General features: G+C 55.4%; 1 protein-coding gene across 1 annotated transcript; it reads right to left on the reverse strand.

Moving 5' to 3' along the window:
* Nucleotides 1–1428: 1428 nt before the first annotated feature.
* On the reverse strand, nucleotides 1429–13451 carry HDHD5 (haloacid dehalogenase like hydrolase domain containing 5). The gene is made up of 8 exons (XM_065887985.1): nucleotides 13344–13451; nucleotides 9083–9286; nucleotides 8090–8202; nucleotides 6701–6794; nucleotides 5502–5535; nucleotides 3955–4129; nucleotides 2037–2225; nucleotides 1429–1714 (listed from the first exon to the last, which is right to left on the reverse strand). Exons 1-8 carry the CDS (start codon nucleotides 13449–13451, stop codon nucleotides 1429–1431), a joined length of 1203 nt encoding a protein of 400 aa, XP_065744057.1.
* Between the last annotated feature and the right edge of the window lie 1604 nt (nucleotides 13452–15055).

Genomic DNA, 15055 nt, shown 5'->3' on the forward strand with positions numbered 1-15055 from the left:
GCGCTCGTAGTTTCGCAGAAGACGGGCAATGAGTAAATACAGGTGATGGGGTGATAAGGACCGTGGGGAACCTGACGCAGGACAGCAGAGAGGGCTGTTTGTTTTTGTCTTGTTTTTTGTTTCGTGCCGCACCACACGTCACGTGGGATCTTAGTTCCCCAACCAGGGATGGAACCCGTGCCCCCTGAAGCGGAAGCGCGGAGTCTTAACTGCTAGACCGCCAGGGGAGTCCCAGAGCGCTGCTTTTTATAGGAAGTTGAGGGAGTCTCTCCGAGAGGACAATTCCCAGACCCTTAAAAAGGGACAGAGCTTCGCGGATGTCGGAAGGAAGGGAACCGCGAGTGCAAGAGGCCCTGAGGCAGGAGGGCACGTGGAGGACCCACGAAACGTGGAGGGGAAGTGGTGGAACAGGATGGAGGGGGGGCACCTGTGCTGTGGTGAGAAGTCACGGGGGCCTGACCCTCTGAAAGACCAGACCTCCCACCTGACCGGGCCTGTGGGGTAGACCAGTGGGGAGCGTGTACCCCGGCAGGGTAGACCTGCCGGGGGCGTCGGGGCCTGGAGGGGCCCTGGCCCGGGTGCTCTGCAGGTGAGGCCAGGCTGCACACGGGGAGGAGCTGCTGTTGTCTGGGGGCGCTGGGGGCGCAGGTGGGCTGGCCCAGCCCTGGCGCTCAAGGGCAGGGCACCGCTCGCCTCTCCCTGGAGCCCAGGCGCTGCCCAGGGACAAGGGTTTGGAGAGGGGAGGGAGCAGCTGGCCGGTGCTGCTGGGGTCAGACGGGGCTGTGCTGAAGGGTCTCACCAGGCCACCGTGACAGGGAGAAGTACGAGACACACGGGTTCAGAGCCGCCAGAGGAAAAGCTCCTTTCTTTCCACGTCAGGGAAGCGGCTACGTCGACGGCAGGCCTCGGGGCTCGCGGCCCAGACTGCGGTGCGCTGGGGTCAGCGCTCACGGGACTGAAATGCCACCAGCGCCTGGGCCTCAAGGTCACCCACCCCGCCGGCCCACGAGCCTTCCCCCACAGGACTTTTCAGTACATTCCAGACAGAGCTTCACAAGAGACAGCAAAATGAATATTTATTACAATTATTTTAACTTAAAAAAATAAGTCCAAAGTCTCTGGGCAATAAGCTAAACTACCATAAAAAGTAGTGTCTAAGAGTGAGTTACAGCCCGTGCTGGCAGCGGGCAGAGGCGGGCACCGCCTCCTCTTCTGCAGAAGACCCCCCAGAGTGAGGACGAGCCTGGGGTCAGGCTGCCAGCACAGGCAGACAGGAACCAGCCTAGAAAAATCTGAGGCTGATACCCAAATGCTACCCCGGGAACAATTGTGCGGCCCCGCCCAGGAGGAGCGAGAGCGTCACCATGCTGGCCGGGAGGCGGGGAGGCAGTGGGCAGGGGGCAGCCAGCGGGCCCACCTCCCTCCCTGCTACAGAGCCCAGCCCTCCTTGCCGAGGACCAGCCGCACGGCCTCGTGCACGTCGCTCACCACGTGGGCCGCCTGCAGGAGCCCCGGGTTGAAGCCAAGGTCCCGGTGCCCATGGAACGGAGGCCCCTCGCCACCCAGGGCGGGAGCGGCGGGCCCTGGGGCCTGGGGGCTGTACACGCCGGTGCACACCAGGATGGCAGTGCAGCTCCGGGCCGCCCCCTCCCGCCTCGTCTGCAGGTGCTGGTGGAACAGGTTGGCCCCATAGATGTCGGACATGGGGTTGTCACTGGGGAGAGAAGGCACAGTTCAGTGCGCTGGTGGAGGTGCGGGGACGGCGGGGGGGTGGGGAGAGGGGTGGCCCACAGGTGACCACTGGGGGAGGGGGGCGCGTCTCTGGGGACGGAAGGGCGGGGACACGGGGGCGGGGGGTGAGCACTGGGGGAGGGGGGCGCATCTTGGGAATGGAGGGGTGGGGACACAGGGGCCCACGGGTGACCACTGCGGGGGGGCATGTCTCGAGGATGGAAGGGCGGGGACACGGGGGCTAGGGGTGACCACTGGGGGAGGGGGCCGCGTCGCAGGGGGCGGAGGAGGGGTGCGGGGCTCACCCCACGGCGTAGAGACTCCGGATCGGGGCCGCCCAGCCCCGCCGCGCCGCCTGCCTGGCGAGCAGGCCCTCCGCGTACTGGTAGGTGAGGAGGCTGGGCTTGCCCATCAGGCCCGCGTAGCAGAGCTCTCTGCCCGTCACCTTCCGGTAAACGGCCTCCAGACACAGCAGGAAGGTGCCGTGGCCGAACCTGCCAGAGGAAAAGCGGCGCTCGGTCCCCTCCCCGGGCCCCAAGGCTCAGGCATGCCCTGTGTGCCACCCTCTCGCGGTGGCACAGAGCACGGTGACAGGGCAAAGCGAATCACTTCTGGTGAGAGGCCGTCACGCTTAGGATGTGTGTTGATGGCCTGCGACTATCTGACAACGTCTACTGAGCGCTGTCCCAGCGCTGGAGATGGCACATCACGTTCAACCCTTAGAAAAACCCGATGAGATGGCGTTATTCTCCTCATTGCACAGGTGAGAAAACTGAGGCCCAGAGATGGAGTAGCTTGCCCAAGGTGTGGAGCTGGAACCAGAGACCCAGCTTCAATTCTGCCTTAGACTTGGGCAGAATACCGGTTGGCATCCCACCTCACTCCTCGGTGCCAATGTCACTGAGCACACTGCCACCGAGTGTCAGAAAGCACCCTCCTGCCCCCACTGCAGCTAAGCGTATGGCCAGTGACTAAAGCTACAGCCTAAGAGTCAGTGAATCACAAGTGCTGGACTACCCTCCTGGAAAGGAGCCTGGAAACTGGGGGGGGTGCTCTTCTCTACCCTCCCCGTACTCCCTCCTGCTGACTGGAATGCTGACACGATGGCTGGAGATCAGGCAGCCCTTTGGATTACACAGTAAAGGGCTAAGGTGCCTGTGTCCCTGATGGGTGGACTTTTTCACAATAACAAACTACCATCTCGTTTAAGGTTCTTTTCTTTTGGGTTTTCATCCCTTGCTGCTAAATCAAATCCTATTGGATACTGTTCAGTATCTTGAAGTTACATTTCAGTGTCACTTATGCATATACTGAATTCTACTTTCAATTTTGAAATTATTGAATGAAAAAGTGATCTCAAATCTGCTTTATAAATAGTAATTTGCCTCCTGCCATTCAGTCCACAGCCTACATAACCAACCCCCTTCACCTAGTGTCAGCAAACCCAAACTCTAGGAAGAATGTTCCAGAAAAAATACCTGACCTCGAGCTGCAGAAATGCACTTGAGAGAGAACACGGTGATCCCCATCTCCTTGGGCTCAGTGTTGGCCCTCGGGCCCTCAGTGACGGATCCACCACACAGCTCACTGGGAGGCAGGGCAGGGGGAGAAACTCCAGGCTTTGGCCTCGCAGACAAGAGCAGCCACATAGCACCGGCAGCTGCCCCTCCAGGAAGGCAACCTGAGGGCCAGCAAAACGGCAGCCTGTGCTGTGCTCAGTGCCGGGCGGACGGGGTGGGGGCCTGCCTGGAGCCTGAGGGCCTCTGAGGAAGTGACTGGTCCAGGGGCCTCGGAATCACACCTACTCTCCCCTCCCCAACGTCTTATGGGCAGAAGGAAACAAAGAAGTGAAAGAGCCAGCACCACAGGGTGAAGGCAGCGAGGGAAGGGCAGCTGGATAACAGGAACTGAGCATCACTTGGGTTCCTCTAGCCAGAAGAAGCACGTCCTGTTAGACTCTGTCGGGGCCGGGGGTTAAAGACCATCTCGATCCACCTTCCCTGCTCAGTGTGTGGTAGTTTTCGTTTATCAATCAGTATGTGAAGTGACCCTGGAGACCAGGTTACCTGGCTCCCAGAGGCCAGGTTACCATGGCAACTCCAGGGCCTAGAGGAGGGGTCTGAGCCCAGAGCACTGGGGCGGCTCGAGGCGCCGTCAGCAGGACTGCCCAGGAGGCAGCTGGAGGTGGCCCCCAGGGCCAAGGCAGGGACCCCGAGTCCTCACCTGGGCATCTTGGCTTCGGCCATCCAGAGGAGGTCCGTGTTGCTGGCCAGGACAGGGAGGTGGGGATAGGGGGCCGTCGCCAGACCGGTGCCGGGGTTCCCATCGCTGAGGAGGATGTCCATGATCAGCTGCAGGCTCGTCTCCCAGCGCACGGGCTCCCCAAGGAGGAGCACCCCTGCAGAGTGGGGGTGGGGTGAGCCGGGCGTGGAAGGGCCTCGGGAGGCCTGGGGTGCATGGCCCCGCTGGGGGCGTGGGTCCCAGGAGGTGGACGAAGCCGAGCCCAGGAGGAGCTCCCAAGGGCTCCTCAGTGTGTCCACCAGGACGTCCCGAGGGTTAGAGGCAGAGAAGCAGCAGCCCCTGCTGACCGACGCCCTGCCCAGCACCCCACCTGCCCGGCCACGTCCCCCAAGCCCCAGGGGTCACTCGGCCACACGGCGGGGAGACGGGGTCACAGGCCTGACGCTGTCCACGTCCCTCTGGGACTGTGGGCCAGTTCTCACCATGTCTAAGCTTCCTCAGCTACGTGAGGACAACACCCATGCTGGGAGGAGGATAAAATGAGACCTGACAGAGCACGGAAGCCATGCTGCACACGCGTCACCAAGGCCAGCTGCAAGACTGGGGAGCTGGGCCAGACCGTGGCCCCAGTGCGCAGGCCACCCCCGGGACATGCTTCAGCTGTCGCAAGGACTGACACTCCTGGGGAGGCCCGGGAGAAGACTGCAGGACATTCTGCAGAGTCAAAACCTTCCCCACGTCTATTAATAGCTGACACTCACACAGGAGAACAACTTGCTTGTAATTAACTGAGCCGAAACCCTAATTCTATTCCACACAAAGTATTTTTTGCTAGACTTTTCATAAGCACTGATTTTTCCAAAAATACAACTATCATGTTAGTCAAGAGAAGACGTACTTTATTTTTTCACAGCTTTGCCAAGAGTTATTCCCCATTTTGGAAAACCGCATCACCAGTGCCAACACCGCTCCTAATTTCTGAGTCACCAATGAAACACGCCTGTAAACACACTGCATTGGTAGCTGTAGCGTTCATGGGGATTCTACCTTTGGTATAATCACTTCGCTACTTAATTATGCCTTCTTGGATAATTACTACGTATTGAAATGCAGATGACCTTACTAAAAAACGTTTCCTTTTATTTCTCCCTATTACAATTAGGGCTTTACCATGAATTAATTAATTTTTAATATTTGCGTATAGGAAAGCATTCATTTAGGGTAGTAAAGGGGACATTACAATACTTTTGTTACCCAGGGAGAACTGGGCTTAATAGGGCTGAGAAACACCGCACCAGGCTTCCTTAGGTGGCTTTTTTCCACACTTAGGTTTTCCGCACTTAGGTTTTCCTGGAACAACAGGGCAAGTGACGCGGGGAAGGAAAGCTTAGCAGCTAATGTCTCAGAGGCAGTGACCGGCAGACCCGAGACCAGAGCCCAGGAGACCCAGCGCCCAACGTTCCAGCCACACTGCCCGGCTGCAGGGCCTGCGGGGACAGCCCGCCCACATGACGCAGGGACCTCGTTACCTTCGATCGCAGGGAAGTCGTTCCTTGGGAGGGGCTGCGAGAGACAAAGAACAAGCCCGTCAATGCCACAGTCACCTTCCACGCCTGGTTTCCAAGGGGTGGGAGGGGAGACACGTGCCTGACAGACGGAAGACCCTTCGATCTAGCCCAGGCCAAGGAGAAACGGACAGGACTGAGGGCAGAGGTCCTCGGGGACAGGAGGAGAGCGCACTCAGGCCGGCCACACCCCAGGCCGGCAGGCACCAAGCGTGTAGGTCAGCCAGGGGACGGCTGCTCAGCTGTCCTCCTCCAGCAAGGACAGGAGGTGAGTCTGGAATCAGGTGGCAGAGGACGAGGTGAGCCCAGGAAGGGACGGGAGCTTGATATCACTCAGGAGGCGGGGCCATCACTGGACCACGGCCTGGGGGCCCATTCCTTCTAGGAACAGCTCCCCTGCCCTCGGCTCTGCCAGTAACCAGCGGAGAGCTGGGGCGAGCCGCGGCCCTGGGCAGGGCGCTCCTGGGCAGGGGGCTCCTGGGCAGGGGGCGGCACTGTCTCTGCGCTGCTCTGAGAGCCATGCCAACTCTGGCACCTGGTTCTGCACATAACACACACAGCTCAAAGGTGGGGGAGCCCTCGGAAAGCTGGGGGTGGGGGGGGACTAGAGCTACACAGACAAACAAAAGCAGGCCTGTCTGTTTATAACTGCAGTTCATCAAACTTTGACATGCACTGACTTCGAACAGGCGGTGACAGACACTCTGTGATAGACACAGAGTTCACGCAGGGAAGAAGGGGGCGAAGGGGCATCAGGAGACGGGCGGTCACCCTAGAGGGTCAACGAGAGGCCCCGTGACCGCTGGTCGGAAAAGATAAGGTTCAAATACGAGCCAAACCCAAAGGAACCCGAGCAGACGCTCAGAGCCGCCAGTGCTCTCACAGGAAGCCACTTGCCACCAGGCCAGCCCTCTGTAAGGAGCTCCAGGACAGCGGAGCAGCGATTAACTTCACACTAGCGGTTCTCCAAGCAACTCGGGAAGCTGGTAAATCACAAAACTACCACCTGGAGGGGACACGAGGGCTCTGGAGAGAGGGGACAGCCCTGCTCACCACCCCCAACAATATGTGTCCGGGAACAAAGGCCTCGGCCAGACGTGCCCTGCCCTCCGAGAAGGGAAGGGCTGCAGGGTCAGCGGGGAGGCCCGAGCGTGTCCCATTACCGTGGTCTTGGGCCGCCGCTGCAGATCCACCATGTCCAGCACAGGGAAGGCCGCCCGCAGCTCGTCCACTGTGACCACGTGCTTGAAGCCCAGTCTGGAAGGAGGTCAGGAAGCAAAGCTGCCCAGTGCCGGGGAGACGCCTTTAAGGTGAGGGACCCACCGCAGCCCACATCAACCCCACCCTCCCCAACCCCAGACAGAGCCCCGTGAGGCCAGCGCCGACCAGGAGCGCTGCAGGCAGGCGTGGGCGCAGGCGGTGGGGACACCCGGGGGCTTGGCCTACTCTGGGCACCACCCGCACAAAGGCTCACAGGAAGCCCCGTCCTCAAGCTCACGCTGGCCCAGGGCCGCAACAAGCAGGGCTCTGAGGATGGTTCAGAGGAGACTCCTCGGCGGGGAGGAAGCCGAGCAGGGTCCGGAGAAGCCAGACCGGAGCTAAATCTGGACGATGGACCCGATTCAGCCAGAAGGGAGGCCGTGGGGAGCACGCCCGCTGCAGCCTTACCCTCCAACACCGGCTGCCGTGTTCCTGTCCTCAGACCCCACCGGCAGTCTTAACTGGACGCAGGTTCAGATCACCTCAAAACACATCTCCCCAGAACGATGCTTCCGTCAGCAATACAACCGCACAGACCCGTACTCGTCAGCGTTCACGGCTGAGGCTCCCGAGCCCAGCGCTGTCCTTCCCGGCCCCCTTCCCCACCCGACCCCATCCCGGCCTCCTGCTCCGGGCATCCTCCCAGCCTCCTCTCGGCAGGCTCCCCAGCTACGTCCCCTCCTGTGGCACAGCCAGCCCCCATGAAGCCACAGGTGACCCCCGCCCCAGGGTGGTCCCCCCCTGCATCTGTGACACTCAGACCCACTCTGCTCTTCCCAGCCTCTGGCCACACGCCGTCCTGAGCGCTCCTGCACTGCTCCTGGCGTGTCCCTCCGCCACCTCAAGCAGGAGCCCTGATGAAGCACCAGCCATGTGCTGCTCTGGCCCCGAGCACGCAGCCACGCACAGGCGGCGCTCAGCTCCCTTGGGTTTGCGGAAGCAGCAGAGGAACGAGCTGCTTCAGAGCAGGACACTTCCCTACTGAGCACACGCCCGGGGCTGAGCTCCCTGCGGACACGCTCAGGGAGCCGTGGGTCCCAAACCGAACCACAGAACCGCCTGGGTTCTCAGACCCAGTGAGTCAGACTCTGCAGGAACGGGCAGGAATCTGCTCTTCGAGCTGCCCAGCAGGCCCCGAGGCGGTGGGCTGGCTTCCGGGAACCCCCGGGGAACCAGGGCTGGCCACCCTGGGAGGTGCCCTCCCTCCCTCCCTCCCACGGGCGCCCTGAGCTCCTGACCCCGGTCCTTTCAGCCGGGCAAGGACAGCAGAGCAGGAAGCAGCAAAAGGATACGCTCGGGCATTTTCCACCAGGGGCCCCTGCCCAGACACCAGCATCCGCTTGTCGTGATGCTGCGAGAAGAGCTTCATGGGGCTGTGGGACAGTATCACCTGGTCGGGCTCCACCTGCAGGGCCGCCGAGAGATGGAGAGCAGAGGACACGCATGTGAGGGCAGGTGAGGGCAGCAGCAGGGAGCTGGCTCCCTGGCCCAGGAAGGAGAAACCTGCCCAGAAGGGGGGCCCAACCCTTCCAGAACTACTCCAACAGGTGTGAGGGGACCCGGACACCAGAGCCCGCAGGAGATGTGGCCACCATGGGCCCCACCGGCCCAGCTCCCAACACCCCGATTTCTCAGCCCGACTTGGGAACCACGGGGTTCGTGCATGAGCTCAGACCCGCCTCCACCTGACTATTTTCAGTTCTACGTGAAGACCTGGCTTTTCAGCATTTATGCTAATGGCAACCGCGCAGCCCCACTGTCCAGACACCAGGGTAGGAACCGGTCTCCTCCCCGAGCAGTGTCTCCCAGCTGATCGGCATGGGATTTACTCTCTCGGTTCCAAAGGACTCCTTCCAAGAACCAAATCCACTGCCAACAAAGAACGCGTCAATGCGGGGACGGTGGGAGCTGCAGGTGGGTGACGAGGGACAGAGCTCGTTGAGCTGTGACATCTTACTTATGAGAAACAAGGGCTGTCACTTCAGAGTCCCACCCAGTGCATGGAGATTTAGAAACACACGTCCCTGAGGCCAGGAGGAAAGACGGAAACGGCCAAGTCCACAGGTGGGATTTCTGTTCTCGATGTGTACATTTTCATAAAAAATGACCCTGATGACGAGGCTCTGCCCTCTGAGTTTGGCCTTGAACTTCAAGTTATTTTTCCGGCAGGAAGATGTGTACTGGGCTCATCCACATTGTTCCCCCACAGGGCAGGGGACACAGGGCTGGAGAGGGGGCTCCACGGGAACCAGGTCCTCCGCCTCCTGTCTCCGGCCGCTCCTCACCTGGAAGCCCAGCAGGGCTGACAGCTCCTGGGCTTTGCTGCGCTGCAACATATTCCCAGCGTTCGTGACAAAGACCACGGGCACCCGCAGCTGCCCCTGGGGGTCCACGAGCCTGCGGAAGGCCTCCCTCGCAGCGGGGATGACCTGGTGGCCCCGAACCAGCACCCCATCGATGTCCAACAGGAACCCGAAGGTGGGAGGGCTCTGCACGGAGGGGAGATGAGAACGGCCCCTGAGTCGAGGCAGAGGGGACGGGGGAGCCTCATCCCCACCCCCGGGCCGGCCCGGGCCTCGAACACAAGGTGAGGACTCGGGGTTGCCGACAGGGCAAATCCATCTGCAACAAAGAATTAAGCCTTTTCAGGTATTTTTAAGCATATAACTATTTTGTTAAAGTTATTTTTGCATAATTAATATAAAGGAATCTTTTAAATTGGCAAATAGAGAAATTCAGAAACAAGCCCAGCACTCTAAAACAACCGATCAGTATTTCCTTTCATCTCCTTTCTCTATTCTTACGTTTGTCACGCGGCTATAACCGCACCTTATATGTACAATTTTGCATCTTTTTTTTTTTGCTTGACGTGAAGCATTTTTATCTGTTACAACAGCCTTCATAACCATCTTTTAGAATTTTGTTTTATCGTAACAACACACACAGAGTTTTTTAAAAAAAAACACTCAATTGCTACAGACGATACATAAAAGAATTTTTAAGTTTCTTGCTTCCACTTCTGCCCAGTACCATCCCCTCTTGTGTATTTTCCAGAAACTTTTCATGGATGGTTCTACTTTCTTACCTTTTAGCTAACACACAAAGGGTACTACGTTGTGCTTTCTTTCCCATCTTGCTTTTGCTCGTTGGTATCCCTTGGTTATCTTTCCATATCGATACACACAGACCCACCACCTACACATATTTCTGGCTACATAATATCCTGAGTGAATACTCCGCTACCATTAGGTTTCCCCTATTTCAGACATTTAGGTTTTTCCACATTTCTGCTACTACAAATTATGCTATAAGGAAGTCTTCATGCTTACTGATTTTTCCATATTATGGACTTTTCCTTAAGCTAGATTCTTTTTTTTTTAATTTATTTATTTTTGGCTGCATTGGGTCTTTGTTGCTGCACGTGGGCTCTCTCTAGTTGTGGCGAGCGGGGGCTACTCTTCGTTGTGGTGCGCGGACTTCTCATTGCAGTGGCTTCTCTTGTTGCGGAGCATGGGCTCTAGGCACGTGGGCTCAGTAGTTGTGGTTCGCGGGCTCTAGAGCACAGGCTCAGTAGCTGTGCCGCACGGGCTTAGCTGCTCCGTGGCATGTGGGACCTTCCAGGACCAGGGCTCGAACCCGTGTCCCCTGCACTAGCAGGTGGATTGTTAACCACTGCGCCACCAGGGAAGCCCTTTTAAGCTAGATTCTTAAAAGCAAGAGTAATAAACCAAAAAAGTGCAAACATTACAATGACATAACACCTACTGACAAGTTGTTTTCCAAAACAGTATCAACTCACATGGACCCTGGTACCCTTGCCAAGGATGATTTTCACAGTATCAAAGAGTTTAAGTATCAAACATCTTGTTAATTTCAAAGTTTAAAAAAGTGGCTATCTCCTCTCAATCTGCATTTCTTGGATTTACAAAGTTGAACGCTATCCTTTTTAAAAATTCATACCATTTCTTATTTTATGAACTGTTAACACGATGTTTTTCAGTTGTCAGAAAAATCCAACCTAACCTGTTTGTCATTTTCCTTTTTTTGGCGCCAGCTAAGTCAAGCCACTTTCATCGCACACACACTGTGCTTACGTTCAAAATACCCTTATTTTCCTAAAGGTACACACAGAAGAATTCAAACAAGAAATCAGGGATTTGTTTTAAAATCTTAGCGCCACACAAAAAAAAAGTGTGGGGGGGAGATAAGCAAAGCAAGTGCGGCCAAATGTTAATAACTGCTGAATATGGAAGATGGGGTTTAGAGTTCATAATATTGTTCTTAGATTTTTGACAATTACATAGTTAAAAAAATAAAACAGCTTGTTTGTGCTGATGGCTGCCAAGGTTAACCATACAGTTTTACTGGTCTTAGTGACCATATCCTAAATAGTCACAAGATTTACTCTCTTAGACATAAGAACCCACAGACCCTGCTACTTAGAACAAGGAAGTCTCAGGACAATTTAGCAATACCCCCGACGCTCCCTCATCTGTTGGACAATTTAGCAATACCCCCGACGCTCCCTCATCTGTTGGACAATTTAGCAATATCCCCGACGCTCCCTCATCTGTTCTGTGCAGTGTGTAACCACGACCCCCAACCCCTCAGGTGAGCGCACACAGAGAACCAGGCACCCAGCCACCTAGAAATGAAAGGCCCCCAGCAATTGTTAACAAACATGCCACATTCCTGTGAGATGTTAGCAAGAGGGGAAACGGGGAGGGGTGGTATGTGGGGCTTCTCTACACTTTCTGCTGAGCTTTCCTGAAAACCTAAAACTGCTCTAAAAGAATAACATCTATTAAATTTTTTTTTGAGTGAAGGCACCTCGAGAAAAGGACATAGGGTTAGATTTTTTTCTTTTCATTCTTTTTTTTTCTTTTCATTCTCTTCTGTATCTGTATTTTGATTTTTCTTCTTTCTCACTTCATGTTTTTTTAAACTAGTCCTGGGTATTATGCAGATCTTCTAATTAAAGTTCATATTTGTGGCAGTGATAAAATGTGTGGATTTTTACTAAATATAAAATAAACAAAAAGGACCTACTGTATAGCACAGGGAACGATACTCAATGTCTTATAATAACCTATAATGGAAAAGAACCTGAAAAAGAATATATATGTATAACTGAATCACTGTGTTGTCTACCTGAAACTAACCCAACATTGTAAATCAACTATACATGAATTTTTAAAAGTGCAGTCTTAGGAATTCCCTGGTGGTCCAGTGAATTAGAACTCCGTGCTTTCACTGCCGAGGGCCTGGGTTCAATCGCTGATTGGGGAACTAAGATCCCACAAGACGCATGGCGTGGCCAAAAAAAATTAAAATTAAAAAGTTAAAAAAAAAGAAGTGTGGGGGCTTCCCTGGTGGTGCAGTGGTTGACAGTCCGCCTGCCGATGCAGGAGACACGGGTTCGTGCCCCGGTCCGGGAAGATCCCACATGCCGCGGAGCGGCTGGGCCCGTGAGCTATGGCCGCTGAACCTGCGCGTCCGGAGCCTGTGCTCTGCAACGGGAGAGGCCACAACGGTGAGAGGCTCGCGTACCGCAAAAAAAAAAAAAAAAAAAAAAAGAAGTGTGGTCTTCAGATTAGTTTTAAATGAAGGGACCACTAAGATGTTCCTTTGTGTTTTTGCTTCTTATCTGGAACTGGCTGGTGTGCTTCCAACAACAGCATCACAATTACCGTCCAGCACACTGTCCACTGCAACCAGCTCCATGTTTGTAAGAATTTACTACATGCGGTGACCGTGCAAAGCACTGCGCCTACATCACACAGAGTACCCCAAGTACCCTCTAGCGAAAACACTGCGAGGTAAGGACTAACCCTGGTACACACACGGGGAAAGCCAGGCTTAGAAAGCTAAGTACTGTTGACCCTAGAACAACACAGGTTTAAACTGTGCCGATCCACTCACAGGCGAGTATTTTTCAATAAAGATACAGTCGGCCCTCGGTAACCCCGGGCTCCTCACGTGTGGATTCAACCAACTGCTGATCGCAAACCTCACACACCATGGGGGTTGCCGGGTCCGCGGATGCCGAGTCCGCGGACGCAGGGTCGGCTGTGGGACTCGAGCACCCGCGGGTTTAGGGGTCCCCTGCGGACACCGAGGGGCAGCGGCACTTTGCCTTAAGTCAAACAGGCAGTAAGCGGCCCGGGCAAGACTGATCCCTTAGCCGGTGCCGCATCCTTTCTTCCCTCCTCCTACTCTCTCCACCGGGCAAGTCCGGAAAGTCAGGACCCGCGGGGCGGGGGCCGCAGAGTCCTCCTGGATCACATCCCGGCGGGCGAGTCACGGGGGCCCGCGTCCCCGCCCCCCGGTCGCCCCCGCGAGCGACGGGGTCACGCCTCGCCCCCGGGCTCTGTGGACGGAGGCCCGGGGAGCCAGGGACCCGCGCGGCGGGGCCCCAGGGGACGTGATGTCACCACACGCGGGCAGAGCGGGGGGAGTGACGTCCGGAGGCCGGACACCCTGCTCCGAGCCCGGCCCGCGAGGCCTCACGGCCTCCCGCCGCCGCCCCGCACCCTCCGCCCTCACCTGCGAGCCGCTCGCAAAACGGCGGCCCCCGAACCCCGCGGCCGCGCGCGCCGCCCGCCGCCACAGTCCGGGTGCCCACCGCGCCGCCGCCTCGCCGAGGGCAGCCATGGGCCGCCTCCTGCGCGAACCGCGCACGCCTGACCGCCGCTCAGCCAATCACGGACCGGTGGCGCCCGGGGCACCTCGGGAGCTGTAGTCCCGCCTCCGTGTCTGGGGCGGGGTGGGGCGTGGGGCATCTCGGGAGCAGTAGTTCCGCCTCGGGTTTTATCCGATAACTGAAAGTTTGTACTTCTTTTTTTTTTAATTTATTTATTTTTAATTTATTTATTTTTGGCTGCGTTGGTTCTTCGTTGCTGCACGTGGGCTTTCTATAGTTGCTGTGAGCAGGGAATACTCTTTGTTGCGGTGCGCGGGCTTCTCATTGCCGTGGCTTCTCTTGGTGCGGAGCACGGGCTCTAGGCACGTGGGCTTCAGTAGTTGCGGCACGCAGGCTCAGTAGTTGTGGCCTACGGGCTCTAGAGCTCAGGCTCAGTAGTTGTGGCGCACGGGCTTAATTGCTCCGTGGCATGTGGGATCTTCCTGGACCAGGGATCGAACCCGTGTGCCCTGCGTTGGCAGGTGGATTCTCAACCACTGCGCCACCAGGGAAGCCCAGTTTGTACTTCTTGACCCCTTCACGCACTTCGCCAACCTCACCCCCCACCTCTGGCAACCACCAATTTTGTTCTCTGGATCTATGAGCTTGGCTAGTTTGTTTCTTAGATTCCAAATGCAAGTGAACTTACACAGTATTTTGTTTTTCTCTGGCTTATTTCTCTAAGTGTAATACGCTCAAGGTCCATCCTCATTGCTGCAAAGGGCAGCATTTCCTTCTTTTTGTGGCTGAATAATATTGTTTTTTATATATATAATATATTTATAATAATATATAATATTTTATAATATTATATTGTGCCTGAATACTATGTATTATATATTATATGTATATATATCACATCTTCTTTGTCCATTCAACCAGTGAGGGGCACTTAAGTGGCTTCCATATCTTGGCTATTGTGGATAATGCAGCAATGAACATAGAGGTGCATATATCTTTTCAAGTTAGCGTTTTCGTTTTCTTTGGGTAAATACCCAAAAGTAGAATTGCTGAATCATATGGTAGTTCTATTTTTAATTTTTTGAGGAACCGCCATACCGGTTTCCACAGTGGCTGCACCAGTTTACATCCCAAACAACAGTGCATGAAGGTTCCCTTTTCTCCACATCCTCACCAACACTTGTCACCTCTTGTCACCTCTTGTCTTTGATGATGGCCATTATAACAGGGGTGAGGTGTTATCTCGTGGTTTAGATGTGCATTTCCCTGATGATTACTGATGTTGAGCATTTTTTCATTTGTGTTTGGCCATCTGTGTGTCTTCTTTGGAAAAACGTCTGTTCAGATCTCCTGCCCATTTTTAAACTGGATTGTTTGCTTTTTTGCTATTGAGTAGAATGACTTCTTTATATATTTTGGATACTAGCCCCTTATAAGGCATATGAATTACAGATATCTTCTCCCATTCCATAGGTTGCCTTCTCACTTCGTTAATGGTTTCCTTTGCTGTGCAGAAGCTTTTTAGTTTGATGTAGTCCCACTTGTTTGTTTTTGCTTTTGTTGCCTTTGCTTTTGGTATCGATTCAAAAAAATCATCACCAAGACCTATGTCAAG

Source organism: Phocoena phocoena, chromosome 11 (genome assembly GCF_963924675.1).
Source record: "Phocoena phocoena chromosome 11, mPhoPho1.1, whole genome shotgun sequence".
Lineage (NCBI taxonomy): Eukaryota > Metazoa > Chordata > Mammalia > Artiodactyla > Phocoenidae > Phocoena > Phocoena phocoena.